At 53.5% G+C, this 21899-nt stretch overlaps 1 protein-coding gene across 1 annotated transcript; it reads left to right on the top strand.

Moving 5' to 3' along the window:
• The first annotated feature begins 410 nt into the window (after window positions 1–410).
• RAB8A (RAB8A, member RAS oncogene family) lies at window positions 411–19012 on the top strand. Its single transcript, XM_077859563.1, has 8 exons — window positions 411–581; window positions 5072–5132; window positions 6989–7049; window positions 10602–10679; window positions 12167–12256; window positions 12852–12917; window positions 14269–14319; window positions 17538–19012. Exons 1-8 carry the CDS (start codon window positions 458–460, stop codon window positions 17628–17630), a joined length of 624 nt encoding a protein of 207 aa, XP_077715689.1. The 5' UTR covers window positions 411–457; the 3' UTR covers window positions 17631–19012.
• The last annotated feature ends 2887 nt before the right edge of the window (window positions 19013–21899 follow it).

The raw sequence follows: 21899 nt of genomic DNA, 5'->3' as shown, positions 1-21899 counted from the left end.
CGGCCCCGTACGCACGTCCCAAGCCCCGCCCCCGAGCTGCGGGCGCGCGGAGCCGTTGGCGACGTGCCCCGCCCTCCCCTCCCGCCGGGGGGCGGGGCCGCCCCGGAGCCGGGAGAGGTGGGGGGGGGGGGAGAGGGAAAGAAGGCGGGGACCCGGGAGGCCACGCCCCCCGCCGGGCTGCATTTGAAGCCCCCGACTCTTCAGGGCTGGCCAATTGGAGCCCGCCCTGTCCCGAGCGCCGACCAATGAGCGGCGCGCTCGGGCCGCTTCCGGCACCGCGCCTCGCTCGCCCCTTCCCCAGCTCTCCCCGCGACGGGCGGGGCGCGGGAGCGGGCGGCGGCCGCGGTGACGCGCGGCGGGCTGGGAGCCAATAGGGGGCGGGCTCGGCGCTGATGGACGGGGCCCGCGGCCAGTGGCGAGGCGCTGGCCGCACTTCCCGTCGGGGAGAGAGTGTAATATGGCGAAGACCTACGATTACCTGTTCAAGCTGCTGCTGATCGGGGACTCGGGGGTGGGGAAGACCTGTGTCCTGTTCCGCTTCTCCGAGGACGCCTTCAACTCAACTTTCATCTCCACCATAGGTAGCGGGGCCGGGGAGCGGCGGAGGACGCCGGAGGCCCGGGCCGGGCGCGCCCCTGAAGGGCTGGGGTTGAGGGAGCGGCTGGGCCGGACGGATCCAGGGATCTGAGAGGGTCGAGGGGGCCGGAGGGGCGGAGAGCAGCCGCCTCCGCCGCCTTCCGGGGGTTACCGGGCAGCGGGGGGAGGCGGCGAACCAAGTGCCCATTTTGCAGATGGGGGGACTGAGGCCCCAACCCTCAGGCTGCTTGTCAGGAAGTATGTGTCTCGGGCTGGGGTCCCGGCGCCGGTCGTCTCGTTCTGTTCACACGGCAGCCTTCGAAGCTGTTCCTTTGGGGTCCCCGCCTTACAGAAGCGAAACAGGCTTGGGGAGTAGGCCATCGGAAGAGGCCTGTGACATCTGAACCTTATTAAGCATTTACTGTGTGCTAGCCGCTTTATGGGCATTATCACACTTTCCAGTCCTCTGTGTTAGGTGCTCTAAATGAGCCCGTCTCACATGAGGAATTTGAGGCTCAGGGAAACGGGGGACTCCCCCAAGGTCACGTCTGCAGGTGGCAGAGGTGGAATTTGAATCCATGTGGGTCTAACACGAAAGCTCAAGGCAGGATCCTGCCGGAGGGATGTGAGCGCTGGCCCCCAGGGCAAACACTGCTGGTCCATCTGAGAACCAGAACTCTCAACCAACTCTCTCCTGCTCTTTCCTCTGGAATGTTCAGGGGGTAAGCCCGGCTCCCTGGCCCTGTTTCCCCTATGGGTGAATTTCTCCTAGAAGGAATGGTGAGAAGGAGTCTGGAGCCTTTCTCCGCCCAAACTTCCATCACTTGAGGGTGTCAAGGGTGAGTGACCACTGCCTGCCCTAGGACCTGTCACCCCCAAGGAGATGCCAGATAAAAACTTGAGTGACAAACCAAAATCAGCCGCTGCCACAGACAGCCCTGACTTCCCTATCTGGAGGCCCAGAACACCAGTTGTCACTTTGCAGAACAGCCTTTCCCACAGGGCCAGCCCACATTGTGGTTGAACAGAATTGGCTCGTTGCTTCTCAGTTCTGATATCCACAAAAGTGGAGCTGACTTCTCCCGACGCCACAAAAACAGCCATTGCCCATGTGAAAACATTTGACCTGGAAGTAACGCCGATCAAATCGCGTGGCCTGTGAGCTCCACAGCCTTGCTGCAGAGTGGTCACCAAGCTCAGGAGTTGATTCTGAATGGGGAAAACCTGGGCACCAGGCTTTGCTTTACCCCCGTGTAACTTGAATCCAATCACCTTATCTCTCTGAACCCCGTGATGAGCTGCTCATTCCATCCTTGCCCTCCTCCAGGAGCTGCACGTTACAGTTATGTTCCTGATGCAGAGTGGAGAGAATCGCACTGGAAATCGTCATGCCTGCTTGCCAGCTGTTGTTTGCCCTTGAACCAGCACTTAGCCTCTCTGAGTCCTATTCCTTCAGTTTAGGAGTAATGCTTTCTGCCTTGGCCAATGCCCTGGATGGTTGAGGATCAGAACTATATAGTGAATAAGAGGTGGTCATCATGGCCAGAGGCTGTCTGGAGGAAGCAGAATGTCTCCTGCAGTGACACCATCCCCTCCCTAGACACAGATGCTTCTGATTCCTCCCCTTCCACCACCCCAAGGTCAAACTTTGGGACAACCCTTGCATCCCATCCCCACCGGTCAGGAAGAGATGTTAACTCCTGGCAGGCTGTGGCTCGTCCTCAACCCAGACCTCAGTTTCCCAGCCTCAGGAACTTGCTGTTCAGTACAGGCACTAGTGAGATCAATTCAGAGATTGGGCTTTTTTGTTCGGTTTCTAATTCTCAACCAGAAAGCCCAGTCTAGCACTTTAGGGCTCTGAGAAGACTGGCCTCCACTTCCAGACAAAGATATGACTTGGGCCAGGTCACCTGGGGACACAGGTCGCACTTGAGCCCGGAATCCCTCCCTCCTCCCACCTTGGCATTCTCATTACATTTATAGTTTTCCTGCAGGTCTCTGTCTTCTAAGAAAATTTAATTCATCCTGGCCTTGAAGTAATGGCCTCATAATTCTTAGCCTTGTAAAGTTTACACTTCCTAATTATATTTGGTGTGTTCATGAAATGCAGGAAGAGATGAGGACAGAGTGATGCTGTGGAACCTTGCCAGTAGAACGGTGCTTCTTGATTTTATATGGCCCTGTGCATCTGTGACAGGAGGTGGGGAGTGTTTTAGGAAGGAATAGCACTGGGCCCCTGAGTCCTGAGACACAAACTGACTGGATAAAGGTGATTCTCTGTTGGTGCTGAGTGTACCTCTGGGCTTGCTTTATAGATCAGGGATTAAGTGGCTGTTCGTTTCCTGCCCACGTTTCGTTTTGCCAAAGCCTATTCTCCTAAGCTCCATCAATCATTTGTGGTGTAAACTTGGCCCCGTGGCTCCTGGAATTGCTTCTTCACAGCCTGGCTCAGCTTCCAACGTCTCCTCAGGGTCCCATTCACTCATTCCTTCAGGGAGACAGATGGCACAGCGTCAAAGTGCTTCGTAAACCACGCAGCACCATGTAGACCCCGTTCCTCTTAGTTCTGTTGTCCTGCCATCTTTCCCCAATGCCTGCTGGCTGCCAGCAGGGCTGCACATCTGAATGACTGCATGCCAGCCGGTCTGCATCTGCATAACTTGGATGAATCAGGGAAACAAATGTAACAAGGCCTGTAGTCAAGGTGTGTGTGCAAGGACTGGGTGATCAGCTTCTAGCAAATATGTTGTTGGCCTCTGCCATGCTAAGTTATTGGAGACACAGCCATGAGTTAGACATCTGAGTCCCTGCCCTCGTGGAGCTTATGTTCCAGTGGACACATTTCAAGTGCAGGCTGATATTCCCTGTGGTCGCCTGGACAGTCCCTGCGGTGGGACAGGGATGGAATTAGCATCCCCATCATCAGTTCTGAGGGATCAAGCCAGGCTTCAGCCTCAAGGCTTCACAGGCAGAGATTTGGGCTATTTGCCCTCCATACAGGCCATTCAGATGGGCAAGTTTTATTCCCAGATCCATGGAACAAATAAACAAATGTACACTGTCAGGGATAAGCCCATGAAGAAGAAAAAAAGCGAGAGGAGAGAGTAAATATGGTCAGGAAGGCTCCCTGGAGGAGGTGAAGGAAACAACATCCCAAGAATGGGAAGACCAAGCATGAGATCCCTGAGGCCAGGTTGTGCTTGGGATTTTGGGAAAAGTCACATAAGCCCTGAGTGCGGAGAGGTGGCAGGACCTTAGAGCACACACACAACTGTTCTCATTTTATTTTGGGGCCAGTGGGCTGGTAGGAAGCCAGTGGAAGTTTTGTTTTGTTTTGTTTATTTGTTTAGCAGTATTGAGAGACAGTTTGTGAACCATGCAGTTCACCCATTTAAAGCATACAAGTCAGTGGCTTTTGATATATTCACATGTTTGAATAACATCATCACAGGCAATTCTGGAACGTTTTCATTACAACAAAAAGGAACCCCAAGCCCCTTAGTCAACCCCCTGAATCTTCAGTCCCCCTGCAACCCCTGGCGACGGATAATCTCCTTGCTGTTTGGATTTGCCTGTTCTGGAGAATTCATAAGAATGAAGTCATACACTATGTGACCTTTCATATGGCTTCTCTCACTCAGCGTGATGTTCTCAAGGTTCGTCAATGTGGCAGTGTGTGTCAGGGCTTCTTTCTTGGTCATGGCTGACTAGTAGTGTGGATGGACCACATTTGGGTCATCCATCCATCCGTTGGCAGACACACTGGAAGATTTGGAACAGAGGTTGGCTTTGTGACAGGGTTGAATGTGGTTTGGAAAGCTGGGGAGGGGATTGAGAGGATGGAAGCCTGGAGAGCAATTGAAGAAGACCAGGTCACCCTGGGCATGGGGAAAGGGGACTTGGGGAAGCAGAGTCAGGAAAGCTTGGAAGGTGATTTTTCAGGAAGTCTTAAAGGAGAGAGTTTGTCAGGCTGACAGGTGGATGGGGTGGGGACCACCCACAGAGAAGGACCAACGCGTAGGAAAGCCAGAGGCTGAGGGGGCGACATTGTGGGGTGTCCTGGGGGCTCCATGCCCTGTGTGCCTGCAGGGCCTGGTGCTGGGTGCCGGAAAGTGTGGGGTTCTGGCTTGCAAAGCGTTCTGTGGAGGCCTACTCCTGAGAGGTGGCTGGGTGGAGAGAGGGGCTAGAACAAGGCTTTGGCACCTGACCTACCCGGGTTTGCCTGCTAGCTGTGCCACCTGTGGCTTCACTCTGGACAGCTCTGTCTGCCCTCTGAACCTCAGCTTCCCCTGCCGCAAGAGGGAAAAGCTCTCCAGGTGCCTCCAGATTTGTTGTGGGAGATTCGGAGAGCCCACATGCCTGGTGCCAGGCCAGGTGCCCCATAAGCCGTGGATGCTATTACCTGTACATGCTGGCAGTGCCCTCCTCAGATGCAGCGTGGGAAACAGGCTGACAGTGATGTGTCTTTTTTTTTTTTTCCTTTTTTTTCTTCCAGGAATTGACTTTAAAATTAGGACCATAGAGCTCGATGGCAAGAGAATTAAGCTACAGATATGGTAAGAGTCATTGCCACCATCACCCCCTTAACCCGTGAGTGCTTTGAACCAGCAGCTCTGGTGCCTCTTCCCCTTCTCTGTGACCATGGCCTCTTATCTCTTGGTGCCCAGCTGTACACGTCAGGCTTTCTTCAGAAACCCCAGAACATGTGTCCTGCTGGTTACTGAGGCCTGGAGTCTGCATCAGCACCTTCTGGGGACAGAGCCACTGGTCCTGGTTAGCTCAACATGCTGATGTGGGCACAGCTGGATCTAGTCTTCCGGGAGGCCTGCTTCCCTTGAACTTGCAGCACTCCCTCTGCCCAGGCAGTGGTGAAGGCTGTGGAACAGTAAGATTCCCCAGCCCAGCGTTTCCTCTTGAGCCTATCAGCCCGCTAAAGAAGGCCAGATGTCGCTTCCTCTTTTCTGTCCTGGGGAAGCCCAGGCCTTACTTCTCTAACAGAGCTGAAACCCCAGAACCAAAAATAAACCACGGCCAGGCCCACTGGTAAGACCCATTTCTAATCTGCTTACCTGGAGCTGACTTCTTGTGACACATAAAATTAGAGGCATTGTAAGTCCCTGTCACTGAGGCTGACCATGGTTGATAGCCCACGGTGCCAGGGAAGCTGAGCTGAGCTGGTCAGATGGAGGGGTGTCCCACCCTGTAGCCACATCACTTACAGGGAAGTATGTGCCCTGAGCAAAGTTAAAGAGAAGTCCTATTTGAGAGGGTGGTGTAGTCTCCCAGTCTGAGCAAGCACCTATTGGCGGGGGGGCGGGGGGGAGGCGGTGAGACGGGCCACAGAGCCACCTTCCCTGCAGCCTGTCTCCCTCACTGCAGCCTCAGAGAGTGCAAGCATCACCCTGCTTGCTGAGTGCACCTCCTTGGCTTTCATGGTGTTCACCTCTGAGTCAAAATCTGAATGAGGCCTAAAGGCTTGTCAGTTAAGTTGTAAGCCCTAGAAGTACCTCTGCCTGCAACACGTGGCTCCCAGCAGCCTCGGGTGCCTGAAGTCCAAAGTGACACTAGCAGCAGCCAGAAGTTTCACTTTCTTCTCCTCCTCCCTTCCTTCTTGTGCTCTCAGCAATCTTGATGGGGTTAGTGACTTTCATAAAGCTTTTCTAGACTAGAGCCATGGTTGAGAATAAAATGGCTATTCATAACCACTAATGTCACCTGCTGTTGGCATCAGAAAGTCAGCAGAGCCCCAAGGGAGGCACTTCTGTGCAGTCCAGACATGCAGTCCTTCCCAGGGCAGGATGGGGGTGCAGGGTCGTGAAAGGAACCCTGGGTCCAGAGACAAAAGCTTTGGGTCTTTACCTGGCTCTGCCACCAATCAGTAAAGTCCCCTTTACCCCAAACACTGACTACCCTCCTTGCCAGATGCTGGGATGGGCATGGTGTGTCTTACCAAGGTATCACCTCGGCACCGATGAGGGACTTTCTCCCTGGCCTCAACCCCAACAACAAGTGCAAAAGTACTTCCGGGGCCCTTGTGAGATTGCCCAGCTCAGCCCTTCAGCCGTGTAACCAGCCCTTCCTATACCCATGTGGCCCTGGATTTTCAGATATCTGACCTTGGATCTTTGGTGACCTAGAAACTCTAGGGAGAATCCCCAGGAAACAGAGGAATCATGGGGGGACATGACTTTATGCCCAATAGGACAGATCCTTAGCACTTCCAAGTCACAGTTTGTTTCTCTGTAAGAACAGAGAATGAGGCTGCTGCCCCACAGCAGGACAGTGAATCTCACAGGAGATGACCTGTGAGACCTGTGAGAAAGCGGGGTGTCCATCCTGGGTAAATGCCCATTGTTCCCACTGTGATGGTGATTCCTATTTGCTGTTACTAGTATCCCTTCCTCTCCTTTAGGGACACAGCTGGTCAAGAACGGTTTCGGACGATCACAACAGCCTATTACAGGGGCGCAATGGTATGGATTGGTTTTTGTTTCTTTTTCCTTTTTTTTTTTTAAGTCAAAATGAACATCACTGTCTCAGATACCAAAGCCTGGATACCAAAGCTTCTAGGGAGCCCATGCTCAGGCTTCCTAGCGGTCCTTGGTCCCAGGTTAGTTTCAGGAAAAGACTGTGTGCCCTGCCCCCACCCCTGCATACATCCCCTTCTGCAGGGTTTAAGGAAACCTAATTCTTTGGAAATGAGGGAAGACCCAGGAAGCCGGTTCTTCCAGGTGAGGTCAGTGAAATTGGAGATGGCATGCCCCAACACTTAGGAGCGTTCACGTGGCCCACGTAGTCTCTATGGAATTTGCTACTGAAAACTTGAAGATCATCCAGGAGCTCACTTGATCTGGGCTATTGGCCGTTAACATTTGTCACCTGGGTCAGAGGCAGGGTGACATGATAGGAAGACTTGTTCCTCACCCCTCAAGTACTTTTACCGAGCACCTTCTCTAGGCCAGGCCTGAGCTACATGTAGAGGAGGACCTGAGGTAGGCCGAGTTCCTGCCCTCAAGGGCTTCGAGCAGGTCATGCACATGTGTATGCATGTGTATGATGTGTACAGAACTGAGCACTCGGGCCAGAGAGTGAGGGAGGCCAACCCCTACGACCAGGCTCAGTGCCCTGGTTTACCCTCTGAGCTCTACTTCCTCACTTGGAAAGTAGAACACAGAACAGGACTATGTTCTGGGCAGCTGTGAGGATGGATGGGCAGCTCCCATTGTACACTGCCCTTCCCAGCGTATACCCCATCCTGTAACTACCTAGATGGCCTAGTTCCCCCACTAGCCCATAAACTCTGTGAGGGCAGGGCCATGGGTTGGTCACGGCCTCATGCCTTGTGCCTGGGACCATGCTGGGTGTGTGGTGGGTATTCAGGAAATACTGGTGGACAGCAGAAATGAATGGAGGCATTAAGTATTTAGTGTATCCTACACAGCTTCTGAAATATAATAGAAACTCAGTCACATGGGTTGCAACCTTAGCCCTCCTCATTAAAATTTATTTACCAATTTTCTTCTCACCTTGCTGTGCTTTGGTGGGGCAGGGGCCTTGGGGATCTGGGGTCCTAGGGGAGATTCTTCTTTGTGGCCTCAGGTGGGCCGCATCCCTGTCTGGCCTGAAATAGCCACCTATTGCTCCATTCACTGAGCCCCTTCCTGGGCCAGCTGCTGGGGCCCAGGTCTTGGCCATTAATCCCTGAGCATAGGTGCTACGGTTATCCCCATTTTATAGATGGGGAACCTGAGGCTCAGCTCAGTTCCGTGCCCTGCTTAAATTCACGCAGAGGGTAGAAGGCTGGGCCACTACTGATTGGCTGCCTCCATTGCCCACATCCTCAGCCAGCCCCTGGTGACCCTGGGCTGAGCCATCTGTATGGCCCTGTCCAGCCGTAGGAGTTTGTGGCTTACAGTCCTAGATCTCTGCTAACCCATATATAACCCAGCAACCACATGTGGCTCTTTGAATTTAAATTGATTAAAAGAGAAGTCCAACTCCTCAGGAGCACTAGTTGCATTTTAGCTACCCTAGAGCCACGTGTGGCCAGTGGTAACCTCACAGAACAGCTCAGAGAACAGTGCCACCCTGGAAGCCATTGTTCTTTCCCTGCACAGTACTAGACTCTTGGGTCCCAAACTTGGGCAACATTTGATGTTTGTTGTCCCATCGTGAGTTTACAACCCAATGAGGGTGCTGTGTGCAATGCAGTCTGGGAGAATGGTCCATTGAGGCTCCAAGGAGAGTTTCCAGGAGGACCTAGAATAGGGTGATCCTGTGTTTTCTAGATACTTCTCTTTCCTGGTAGAGCTTTACCTACTGCCTATACCCTTTGGTTGGTGAATATCTGGGACCTTGGAATCTTGGGCATGGGGTATCAACTTGCTGGTGGTAGCCAGAGTCCTGGGCCACCAGAGGGCCAGTCCCTGGGTAAATGAATGGAAAGGCCTCAGGACCCTGTGGCATTTCTTGCCCCTCATGGCCAGAGGGCAGCTACTGGGCAGAGGCCTCCATGATGCTTGATTAATGGCATGCCAGGGTCTCCTACTCAAGCTGGCCTTGGCTAGGGGATGGTAGACAGTGTGGCTGCTGAAAGCTCCTTTGAGTTATCCTGCAAGTGGCCTCTCTTCAGTCCCCCCAAGAGAGCCCTGGGAAAGGGCCCTCAGATAGCATTTTGATGGGTCCTGGCTATGGCCGTGGTTGTGGCAAGCTATGAGGCTGCCATGTGTCTCCTCAGGTTCCTGGCTGAGATGCGGGATCTGGTGGTTCTCTTGCCCTGTCTTTGAGGTTTTGTCACACATCCTCCTCATGATCATCACGCACCCTGCTCTCCTGGCACCCACAGCCTGTGTTCTTACTCTGCAGACTCAGGCAGCCTCAGACACATCTTAGCCAGCACCAGAGGTCATGGGTGCATGGCTGGGCCCTTGGAGGGGGTGGCATGAGGGAATGCAGTAAACCAGGCTAGGGCAGGATAGCTGGGGCCATGGGCCTCAAAGGTGGCCCTCAGCATTGCTTGGTCCTGATGAGGACCCAGGGAGGTTCCTAACTGAAGCTGGTGTGATCAGCTTCTTCAGAGTTAGTCTTGTCCGGGCTTCAATCTTAAAGGCCACTTCTGTGTGCCTCAGCTTCCCTTGTATCGAACAGGATGTTGGCCCTTCTTGATGGTGGTAAGATCATGGGCCCAGGTGGAAGTGGGTTCATTCTGCCGCTCTTTCTCGAGACCCCTGGACTATCTCCTGGGTGTTCATGCATTAGCTGTGGAACCTCAGGGACCTCAGTGCTGCCCAGCCCCATGCTCCAAGCTGGCCCCCACTTAGATGGAGTCACTAGAATGCACAAGGGTGTCAAGATCAGGCCATCAAGGTTTCAGCCCCCATTTGTGCCCTTGGCTCTCCCGTGGGACAAGTGGGCCTAGCCATCCCTCCACTTCAGGGTCTCCATCTGCAGAGTGGGGACCTTGGCACCCATCTGACCAGCACCTGTGTAGCTTCAGTGAGACCCTACTGCAGTACCTGGCCCATAGTAGGTGCCAGATGAGAGGTCATGCTGGAGTGCCCAGACAAAACTCTGGCATGGCGGGGTGAGGGAGGGTGTGGAGGAGGCTGAGCACAGTAGAGGGTGGGTGTAAGGGGGATCCCAGTGGGTGCTGGGGCAATGGAACACAGCATGCAGGGCAGGGAGCTGTGGGACATGACGCTAGGAGGTCGGCAGGGCCTTGAGGGCTGCCAGGGCATGGGCCAGTCTTATCCTGCTGGCACTGAGGAGCCTATAGGGCTCATCTGTAAGCATGAATATGGTGGGATCTGGTCTGTAAGGTGAAGGACCTTAGTGGCTAAGTAGGCAGGACTAGAGCCTGGGGAGGAGCTGGTGCTGCAGTCCAGCAGAAGGAAGGGCCCCAGGGGTGAAGTGGAGGGAGGTAGTGGGGGTGGTGTTCTGTTGGTGCTGGTCCCGGCCATCCCACCTTGCTGGGGGCCTCCCCCTCAGCTCACAGCTCATCCGGCGTGCATGTCTCTCTCCCTTAGGGCATCATGCTGGTCTATGACATCACCAACGAGAAATCCTTTGACAATATCCGGAACTGGATTCGGAACATTGAGGAGGTAAGGCCTGCTGCTCCTCACATGCCTAGGAGCTTCATACATGCCGTCTCCTCAGTCCCCACCCCAGAGCTGCCTAGTTCACAGACGAGATCACTAAGGCACAGAGACCACTAGAAGTCACTTGCCAAGAGCCCCGTAGCTAAGAACATAACCAGAATGGAGACTGGAACCCAGGCGGCTGACCCTGGAGTCCATACAAGGGCCTGGCCTTATAGGGTGGCCCTGAGAGCCCATTTCCCCAGCAGGCTATTGGGTTTGGGCAGTGTCTCAGGAAAGAAGGGATATCTGAGCTCTTGATTGCCATCAGCATTTGGTGCTTTCTAGAAAAGGAAGGTTCTAGAATAGGCATGACCCTTGCATTTGGTGGATATTGTGAGATGGCATTTCAGATTGTACTGAGTTTCAACAGAGCAGGGCATGAGCTGGTTTGAGCTAACCATGTTTGGGCAGCAGCTCTACAGCTACACCTGGCTGGGAAAGAAGACCTGGAACCAAGAAGGGAAAAGAAGGCAGCTATCCCTACCTTCCCATCCCACAACCAGTGCCCTTGCCCTTCAGCTTTGCATAGAGCTTGCTGTCACCTGCAAAGCCTTCTTGGACAATGGCACTTGAGGCTCTTGATGACTCATTAGGTGGGGCTTCAGGTCTGAGATGCAGCCAGAGGACTTCACCCATCCATAAAGCCGTGGCCAAAGGTCATATCACTGCTGGCATCTGTGAGCAGTGGCATCAGGCCTCCTCCTGACACCCCTGTATTTGCTGGTTAAGAGGCTGGGCCCTGGCTGAGGACAAGGACCGCTCATGTTGGATCTTTGTGGAAGAAGGGGGTCTTGCAGATAACAGGAAGTTAGGCTGGGAGCAGTACAGGGTGTTTCACTAAGACCAGATCTAAGCTACACAAGGAAGCTCTCACACTCTGGTCCTTCAGGAAGCACAGGCCCCTCCTCTGGAGAAAGGGTTGGAGGAGGAGCCCTGTTCAGGCCCCGGGGGCAGTGGTGGGAGTGCCAAGGGATAAGGAAGCACCCAGGACTGGCTGCAGTAGGGGGGTGGGGGTGGGGGCACCCCAGACAGGCATGGCCCACTTCCAGAGCCCAAACAGAGCGAGCTGGGGGGTGGGGGGGCAGAGGGTCCTCCGGCAGAAGAGCCACAAAGGGAGGGAGGTGAACAGGGCTAAATAGCCCAGCCCTGCTTGCCTCCCATAGGCTAGTCCCTGCCAGGAGTCCAGGGATGACCTTGGAGCCTGGGTGACACAGCCCATAGAGAAGCTGTCATCAGCAGCCAGAAGGCATGTGGTTGCTCAGGGTATTAGAACCTAGACCCTGCTCTTGTGTTAGCTGTGTGATGTGGGACAGGCCACTCAGCCCCTCTGAGCCTCAGCTTGTCACCTGTACAAGGGTATGCTTGCGGTCTTCGCCCACCATGCTGATTTCGGAACAAACTGCGTGTTGGCCTGTAGTCCCTCACCTCCCGTCCCCTCTCCCTGTCAGCATGCTTCTGCAGATGTCGAAAAGATGATACTCGGAAACAAGTGTGATGTGAACGACAAAAGACAAGTTTCCAAGGAACGGGGAGAAAAGGTGAGTGTGGCAACTGGTTTGGACCTGGTGCCGCATGGCAAAGGGACCTTGGGATTTTAGGGTTCTCTGCATGGAGGGTTCCCGATTGCTGCTGGTGAAGTGGGCTTTGGGGGAGACCCCTTCACAGTCTTTATGAGCATACAGTGACCCGCCATCCTGGCTTGTACAAGACTTCAGGGGTCTGAGACTCAGGACTTTGCCAAGCAAACCAGGACACATTGGTTGCACCATTCTGGTGCTTTCCTTGGGAAGGGAGAGTGGAAAGCACTCACCCAGCTGGGCTTCAGTCTAAAGACTGCAAGCACAGGGGCTTCTAGGGTGTCCTTCTGCTCCTGTATGGTGTCTGGTGGGAATGTGTTGAGACCACTGGGAGCAGATGACACAGCCGTGGTTTGAGCCAGGCCCCCCCATCCTCCTGCCAGGGACATCCACCACCTGCTCTCCACTGGGGACTTCTGGGAGCAGCCCAGGAGGTCAGATCCACAGCCTGAGGCACCCCCCCACACTTCATTTCTACCCACTCAGGGTGGTTTGTTGGGCTTGGGGGTGAGTGCCTGGTGGCCGGTGTGCATGTGTGTGTCTCCCTTCCTCACAGCTGGCCCTGGACTATGGAATCAAGTTCATGGAGACCAGTGCGAAGGCCAACATCAATGTGGAGAACGTGAGTCCTGGGCCTGCAGCACAGACCCTCTGGGCTGAGGGACAGGCTGTACCCCCTGGGGAGGGTCTGCCTCAGGCTCTGGGCTGCCTTATCAGCCAGCTGGCTGGGAGACACTTTCTGGGCAGTGCCACATGCCAGACCCCCCAGGGGAATCACTCGCTGCCATGTTGTGACATCAGCAGGTGCAGACCCTGGCTGGCCACCTAGGGTATTAGTATTAGCTCAGTGGCTTTTGGGCAATGCTGGGGAGCAGGCACAGTTTCGTAGGTAGAGAAACTGAGGCTCAGATAGGCCCAGCTGACTGGTGCCCAGGTCTGGCTCTAAGTTTGTTCTCTTGGACACACCACCCTCACAGACAGGCCCCAGGCGCTTGCCTAGATGGAGTCAGGAACCCTGGCTGAGCCTTGGCCCAGGCCACTCTCTTCGCCATGGCGATGCCAGCCTTGCAGTTAACCTGCAAGCCTCCATCCCACTGCCCCAGTAATCTTTCTAAAATGGATCTTCCATGTTGCTCCCAAGCTCAACCCAATACGCCTGGCAGAGAAGGTCCTTCCTTACCAGCCCCAGCCAGTGTGTGCCACCCACAGCTTGCTTGGGCCTTGCCCACCGCTCTCCATCCCAGGCTGCCTGTGCAGCACCTTCCTTGTACCCCCTTTACCCTTGGGAGCCAGCCCAGGTGGGCCCTCCCCAGGAAAGTGTCTCCTGCCTCCTAGACCCATATGCCCCCCTGCTTTGGGCTTCCCTAGCACCCCCAAGTCACCCGCCACAGCAGAACTTTCCACATCACGTGGCCCCAAGAGGGGCCTGGGCGAGCCTTCGTCAAGCATGAGGAGATAACTTTTCACCTGGTACCGCCCCTTCTAGGCCTCCCTGCCAACAGGGGCCCCAAATGAAGCTTGTTTGACTAAGAACGGCTTGTCTTTGTTTCTGCTCCGTTCCTGACCATCAGAAGCAGGGGCTGAAGTGGACAGAGCCCGGGAGTCTGGGATGGGGAGCTAGGTCCTCCTACTGGATCCTTCCAGCTCTGACAGTTAGACACTGACTGCCTTCAGACAAGTCACCGACTTCTTTGAACCAAAGTTTCCTCTCTGTTCAGTTAAGGACGGAGTCCCCACATCCCAGGTCATTGGTTCAGGGGAGGTGGCTATCCAGGTTGGCAGGAGTACCCCAGTAGTGGCAGGAGATGGGGCTGGACAGGTGACACCCACACCCAGGGAGCTACCCTAACTCTGGCCACCCTTACCCCCAACCCCACCATGTCTCCTACACAGGGGCAGCCCGGAACTAACAAGCCCCTATCTGCTCCCTGCTCCAGGGGCACTAATGACATAATGACATGCTTGTTCCACAGGCATTTTTCACTCTCGCCAGAGACATCAAAGCAAAGATGGACAAAAAATTGGTGAGTGTATGTCCTCTTTGAATCCTTGCATGGATCCCTGATGGAGCCAGCTGTACTTGGCCTCAGCTCTGTGATGCATCCCCAGGCAGATCCTACTCATCTGGGCCCAGCCAGACCCAGTGGGGCATCTCTGGGAAAGGGGCAAGGGTTTTAGCAGGAGACGTTTGGGCATCCACAGCCAGGTGCACTGGTCTGCTCCATCCTTCCTCCATGGCTCGGAGCTGCCCTATGCCAGGTGCTGTCTGCTTAGCCGGTGGGCTAGCAGGGAACACACGGCCCTTTCTGTCTCATCCGGGAGACAGCATGCGTGAGGAGAGAACGCCCTCTCAAGGCTAGTCCAGAGCCTCAGTCCACCCGGTGACAGCTCTGTGACCTTCAGTGGGTCCCCAGGCCTTGGGGCGTCTGAGGGGTCCTGCCTGGATTCCTCTCTATCCAACCTTTTATTTTCTGGCTTTTTTGTTTCACGGTCCCAGGCACTGGGCATTTCTAGTGGCACCTCTGGTCATGTCTACACACTTGGCTATATACCTTGGGCATGTTTAGCACCTGAACACTGCCGTGAGTCTTGACCCAGAGCCTCCAATCCAGTGGCCACTCTTTCCCAGCCCTTTCCCTCCCCTTGTCGTCTGATACAGTGTAAAGCCATCTATTTGTTGCTCAGGTTACGTCTGGTCATACAGGAGTGTCAGTATAACACAAAACGCCACTCAAATAGTTCACCTCCGATTTAATACATGCCTTCATCATTCTGAGGTGCTGCAAATGGAGTCATAAGGGATATAACCGATTTCGTAGCAGCCTTTTAACCAAAACAGGGAGCAGCCCACGTAAACACACTGACCAGAAACAGCATGTCGTTTTTCTATCATTTCTTTTCTCGTCAGTATGACAGTAAAATTGTGATTCTGGATGGTCCTTCTGACACTTGCCCACTGACAGTTATGTGAAGCAGTCATGATGACACCCTGCTTTCCTCAGCCTGTGCTTTTGGCATCAGCCTGTAGATTGCCTCCAGAAGCACTGTATCCTCCATAGCAGAGCCTGAAGCCCTAAGGTGCAGCCACAGTCCTTGCGAGTCCTCTTTGTCTGAACTGAATCGCACAATACTGACAGTTAAATTCCTACTCATTTCCTGGCACCTTTGTTTATATTCATGCACCATACCACTTCATCTCGGTCTTGTCTTCTTAATTGAAATATAATTGGCATGTAACATTATGCATGTTCGAGGTGTACAGTATGTTGTTTTTAATACGTTTATATTTTGAAATCTGATTACTACAGTAGCGTTAGCTAACACCTTTATTACCTCCCTTAGCTATCATTCCTTCTTTGTGTTGAGAACAATTAAGATTGTGTCTCTTAGCAACTTTGTCGGCTGTAATCACTATGCTGTGCATCATATCTCCAGAACCTACTCATCTACTAGTTGCAAGTTCCTGTCTCTTACATCGCTGATGCGGCTGGCTCTGCCCACCCCTGCCTTCTCTCTTGAGAGTGTCCTAGAAATCCAGGCTCTGCCAATGTCCACCCTACTCCCAGATCCCTGGCGTTCTCCCGCTCTCCTCCACCCAGCCCTGCTCACTGCCTAGGTCACCCTCCCCACCTTGCACCCTGCTGCTTCCCTGTCGTCTGCTCCAGCCACACCGGCCTTGAACCGCAACCCCCATGTTCCTTTGGACTTTCCCCTCCACCTGACGTGCTCCCCTCCTGCATTAGTGTCCTGGGGTTGCCACCACAGATTCCCCCAATGGTCTTAACAGCTTGAACAGCACACACATATAAAAGTTCTGGAAGTCACAAGTCTGAAACGGGTCTCACCAGACCAAGATCACAGTATCAGCAGAGGTGCCCACATCTCTGGGGGCCCTAGGGGAGAACCTGCTTCCTTGCCTTGTCCAGCTTCTAGAGGCTGCCACCTGCCTCACCTTATGAGCCCTTCCTCCATCCTCCGAGCCAGCCACCCAGCATCTCTCCAACCCTGCTTCCTTCTTCCTGCTCTTTCTTGACCACAGCTGGAAAAGTTGCTCTGCTGTTTTAAGGAATTACATGGTTAGATTGGGCTCACCTGGATGATCCAGGTCAGTCTCCCCATCTCAACTCAATCACATGTGCAAAGCCCCTCCTGCCACATCAGATTTCCATCCACACAGGTTCCAGGGACTAGGGCATAAACATCCTGGGGGGCAGTTATTCTTCTGACCACAACCCCTGGCCTTTCCGTGGCCTCACTTCAGCAAAAACACTTCTCACCCTTTGCCTATTTTGTCTCTCATTACTTGCTGCTATGGGGAATCACTGCTTATTTGTTTACCCGTGCGATCTATCTGCCCCATACGGTGTGAGCTCCCAAAGGCAGGATCTTTTGTGCACCACCACATGCCCAGTGCCCACAAAAGTACCCAGCACAGCATAAGCATTTGATGGTTACTTAAATAAATTCAGGTTTTACCTAAGAGCAGAAGGATGAGTAGGAATTAGTCAAAGAAAAGGGGACCAGATTGTGCAACCAGGGTGAAATGGGAGAAAATAGAATCAGAGTTCCCAATGTAGGCAGGGGCTAGATCACAGGGAGAGGCTTCAAATGCTAGGAGACAGATTTAGGGCATTCCCCTGAAAATGGGGGAGTATGGGTGGGTTTCATTATGGAGTGAGTGGATAAAATTAGAGTTTAGGGCTCACATCACCAGCTGTGGGGCAGAAGATGGACAAGGCAGGAGGCAGTAAGCTAGAGCCTTGGTACAGGGACGTGAAGACCAGCCACGTGTGGGTGGCATTGTGACCTTGAACGCAATCCTAGGGAACAGTCTTTCTGCTGCCCCTGGGCTGCCTCACTGGGAGGGGCTCAGCACAGATGGGTAGATGAATGGAGAAAAGGAATTAGGGAGAGGAGGTTGAGATGGGTGGGATGAGCAAATGATGGGAAAGATGTTGAAGGGATGAATAGGGGGTTATGGGCAGGCAAGTATGGGATGGTTGAAAAGGGGAGGCAGGTAGCAGATGTGTGGGTTTGTGAAAAGTGGGTCATCAGTTGGAAGGGACAATTGGCTGGTTGGCTGGTTGGAAGGTCACAGAGGTTTGACAGATGGGGGAGAATGGATAGGTAAATAGACTGGCAGATGGATGGTTGGTTGGTTCATTGGTTGGGTTGACTGATTGGTTAAGAGACATTGTGCTGATGCTCAGCCATGACCTCAGAAAATCTTTTGCCATTTCAGGAAGGCAACAGTCCCCAAGGGAGCAACCAGGGAGTCAAAATCACACCAGACCAGCAGAAGAGGAGCAGCTTTTTCCGATGTGTTCTTCTGTGAGGAACACTGCCTTACTCTGAGCCTCGCTCAGCTGAGCTGACTGTGCCTGTCCTGAGTGAGCCCTCCTCACTCAGCCGGGGCCCTCCCCCTCCAATACTCCCTGCCGTGCCAGCCACTGGGCCCATGGCCACCAGACACAATTAAGAAATCGTTTATTTTAGTAACTGTCTGATCTTTTTCAACTTTGGAGATGGAGTAAGTTAAGAATTTGGTATCTTTCCCACGATGTCTGCTGAACGGGCCCTCTCGTCGTGTCACCAGAGAGAAAGATGGAGGTGAGGCATGGCTATCAGCATCAGCCACCATGGCAGGCCTCCATCTCCAGGCCTTTAATCCTCATCACCCTGCAACACAACGGAAGCCCTGCCGAAAAGCCCGTCCACATCCCCACCACAGAAGCCAGGCCCCCAGAGGCCAGCGAGGGTGCCAGGAGTGCCAGGCTCTACACTCTGAGTGAGGCGATGCACGCCGGGCCCACGAAGCGTCCACCTAGTACATCTGACGCCCACTTTCTCCTCTTCTGTCAGTTTTGGACAAGTGACAAAAACCGCTCTTCCGCCCCGCGCCCCCCCCCCCCCCCTCAACTGTCAAACCAAACCAAAGGGAAGCACAAATTACGGAAATCCTGAGGAAAGAAGCACCTTCCTTTTCACAGCCAGGTGCTGGTCTGTAGTCCAGCGAGGCCTCGGGCGTGGTCAGTGGGCCTCATGGTAGTCCCCGCCTGAGCACCGAGGGGATGCCACATGTGCCACAGGTGACCCCAAACATGCCACCACGCATGGTCCGCCTGTGCTTAGGGCACCTGCCTCTTGGCCCTTGAGCAGCCCCCCTCCACCCCCCACCGCTCCTCTTCCCTCCCGCTGTCTCCAAATCGGACATCCTTTCTAGCTGAGATTTTTATTTTTTCAGATCTGTAGTGTCATGAAGTGATTCCGTCTCTGATTTCCAGCGGTAGACCCAGGTGATTGGGAACTCACGCACACCTCCAGCTGGACAGGCTGGAGGCGTGGGGCAGCGCCTGGCACAGGCTGGGGCACAGGGGCACCAGACTGACCACAGAGCAGTCTGAGTTGGTTTCTAACTGCCATCGCCCGGTTCTGTTGTGACAGCTCTGCCCTCCTGTAGAGACTGTACAACTGGGACCAGGTAACCAGGTTAGAGGGGGGTCACCTGGGAGCCTTTCTTTCTCTTTTCCTACCGGCCCCTCGTACCCCGCCCAAAGCTACTGTCAGTCCAAGCCATTGGCGTTGTAGTTTTTTCTTTTGTCAATTAAAACCAACATACCAGCAATAGTCTGCTCTCCCCTGAAATCTCTTAACATGCTCTGTTTACATCGATAAATGCACTTAAGGAAAACAAATTAAAGCTCATTTTAAAGTTAACAGATTTTTTTTTATATAGCGTATTTCTTGGTTTTAATTTCACCTGTAAAATTAGAGATTGGACTAGGTTAAAGTTAATGGGATACATGGATATGGCTGGGTATTGGATTGAGGGTCCTCAGGAGGCCTGTAATTTAACACAGGCCCGGCTGGTGGGGCCTCCAGACCCAGTACCTTTTGCATGCTTGGCTCTTGTCTGCACCTGAGGTGTGCCAGGTTCATTGCTACCCCAGATCTAGAGAGGATCAAAGCAGAGGTGGTCGGTTACTCCAAACTCTGAGATGATACTGTGACTTAGAAGAAGAAGCTTCCCGACCCCCAGCTCCACCCCGACTTTGCAGGAAAACAGAGAGGTGTCCGCACCTACAGTACCACCTGGGACGCCACGTTCCCTGTTGAACCTTCCTGGTCAACATTAGACCCCATCTCTTCCACATGGTTCTCTCATCTGGATCCCTGCGGCACCCATGTTTGCCAAGTCAAGTGCTGGGTTCCGAACCCCTATCTGAGCCCCAGCACAGCTTTGGGCTGAGCCTCATTAGATCCCCTCATCTGTAAAGCAGGCATGAGCCAGTGAGATGGCGCATCTCAGGCTGGGATTGATGTCTACTAAGCCCTCAGAGATGAGCTGCCACCAACATCACAGTTGTCATCGTTATTATTAGCATCGCTATTTGTCTTGTGCCCCAAGAGAAAAACTCACTTCTCTTCACATCTTATCTCTTAACAGGGCACAAGTCACATACATAGCTCACAGCTCTGAGCTGGAAGTATCTGCACCATGCTGTCCCAACTTTGCACCCATGGCCCCCAACCAGGTCAGGCTGGGGTGCTTGAACTCAGCCTCCGAGAGTCGCTAGGACTTCGCTGTGGTGGCAGGGAAGTGGCTCCTCGGCTGTTGTCCCCCTGTAGGGAGGGAGAGGTGACACCTCGACTTTTTTTTGTAACCTCTCTATTGAGATGTAATTCACACGCCAAACAATCCAGCCACCAAAGTGCAATGAAGCGATCCTTGGTATATTCACAGAGTTGTGTGGCTGTCCCCACAGTCTGTTTTGAACATTTTCATCACCCCATCCCCATGAGAAGTCACTCCCCATCCCACCTGCCCTGCCCAGCCCCTGGCAACCATTAGTCTTTCTGTTTCTGGATTGGCCTGTTCTGCACATTTCATGTAAATGAAATCATACACTGTGGTTTTCCTTTTGTTATCTGGCCTCTTTGGCTCAGTGTGGTTTTCTAGATCCATCGTGTTGTAGCACATGTGAGGGCTGCATTCTTTTTTATGGCTGAATAATATTCCATCGTATGGACAGACTTTATAAAATCTGTTCATCCACTGGTGGACATTGGGTTATTTCCACCCTTTGGACGTGTTGGCAGGCTATTCCTCAGGGGTGCCAGGTTTATTCCTACCCCAAGCCTTTACCTTGCTGTTCTCTCTTGTGAAAGCCTTTGCTGCGTGCAAACTTGATGGGTAACCAAGGGCATGGGGCTGTGGGCTCCAGCAGGGCAGGGATAGTGCCTGTTTTGTCTTTTGCTCCATCCCCAGCATCTAGCACAGTGCCCGATGCCCGCAGTTGGGGCTTTCAGCCAATGTTTGTGGAGCCAATGAGTTAGTGAGTAAGAATGAAAGCATTGTAGGACCATAGAATGGTTGAAAACACATAAAGCTCAGCATTGGCAGAGCCTGGCTGCCCCACCCCTGCATGTCCCCAGAGCTGAGAAGGCCCTGTGGTCCCTCCTGGGAGAGCCACCCCCACAAGGCCATGAAAGTCCTGCTCACTGACTGAGGCCTCCAGTGAAAAGTCCAGACCTAACACCAAAGCAGGAGGGACCTTATAGTCCCAGCCCCATATCCCCCCTGCCAGTCCTCTTCCGCGAGTTCTTCTGGGGGCCGCCTGTCCGTTCACACTTTTGAGGAATGTGGTCACCACGGAGTGGGGGATGATTCTGTTGTGATATGTGTAAGACCACATCTCCCAAGTGGGTCAGAGAGGTGGGTCTTTGGGGGCGGGCCAGAAGTGGCCTGAAACACCCCACATTTCTGGAAACAACTTCATGCTAATGAGGCCAAGCTTTCTAAGGGATGAGGGTCTCTGAGGCAGGCACAAGCCCCTCCCCAACAGTGTCGCTCCTTATCATGGAGGCTGGTAGCTTACCCACTGGGCTACAGAGATCATGGGGGTGACACGAGTGGCCCAAGGTGGCCCAGCCTGTGAAGTCTGGAGCCTGAGCTTGCATCTCCCCAGCCAGGCACAAAGGCATCAGATTAAGTCACAGTGAAGAGTCCTGGTTTTACTCTTAACATGAGCCCCATGCTGCATGCTTGATGGCTGTCGCCCCTGTCATCATCATGTGATTAAGGAAGACTGTTAAGCCCACTTCATAGTTAAGGAAACTGAGGCCCAGAGAGGTTGAGAAAGCCACCCAAGGCTTCACAGTGGGGTGAGTAGGAAGCCAGATTCCACATGTCTCCTGCTTGGGCCTTGTAGACCTGAAGACTCCAGACAAGGCCATTCCCCACCCCTGGAGCAGGGGGCGGTGAGGTCACTGACCTGGAGTCTGCAATGAGGTGATAGGCCCAAGGGGAGGCCCCCAGCTCAGCCACGACCATCTGGGCCACTGCTGCCTAAAAGGGGAGAAGGAAGTGGTTTTGTCCAGTACTGGGGAAGGAGGCGTAGCTAACACACATCCGGGCTGCCTGGTCCGTTAGACACAAGTTCCTACACTCAGGGCCTACAATGTGTGTAGGGCTCCCTAGAATGTTTTGTTTTGTTTTGTTTTGTTTTTTTATCAGAATTAAAAATGAATGCAATAATAATTAATATATAATAATCCAGCCCAGACTATACCAGTCTAGGAACCATCACAGTCATAAAATATC

This window comes from Canis aureus, chromosome 19 (genome assembly GCF_053574225.1).
Source record: "Canis aureus isolate CA01 chromosome 19, VMU_Caureus_v.1.0, whole genome shotgun sequence".
Lineage (NCBI taxonomy): Eukaryota > Metazoa > Chordata > Mammalia > Carnivora > Canidae > Canis > Canis aureus.
This window is presented reverse-complemented; position numbering and strand designations above follow the sequence as displayed.

What these genes read in the sequence shown, in the direction of transcription:
- RAB8A (XM_077859563.1), top strand. Translation starts at nt 458, where the DNA reads ATGGCGAAGACCTACGATTACCTGTTCAAGCTGCTGCTGATCGGGGAC. An exon ending in CCAAGGAACGGGGAGAAAAG is followed by an intron (nt 12,257 to 12,851) that starts GTGAGTGTGGCA and finishes CCTTCCTCACAG; the next exon opens with CTGGCCCTGGACTATGGAAT. An exon ending in CAAAGATGGACAAAAAATTG is followed by an intron (nt 14,320 to 17,537) that starts GTGAGTGTATGT and finishes TTGCCATTTCAG; the next exon opens with GAAGGCAACAGTCCCCAAGG.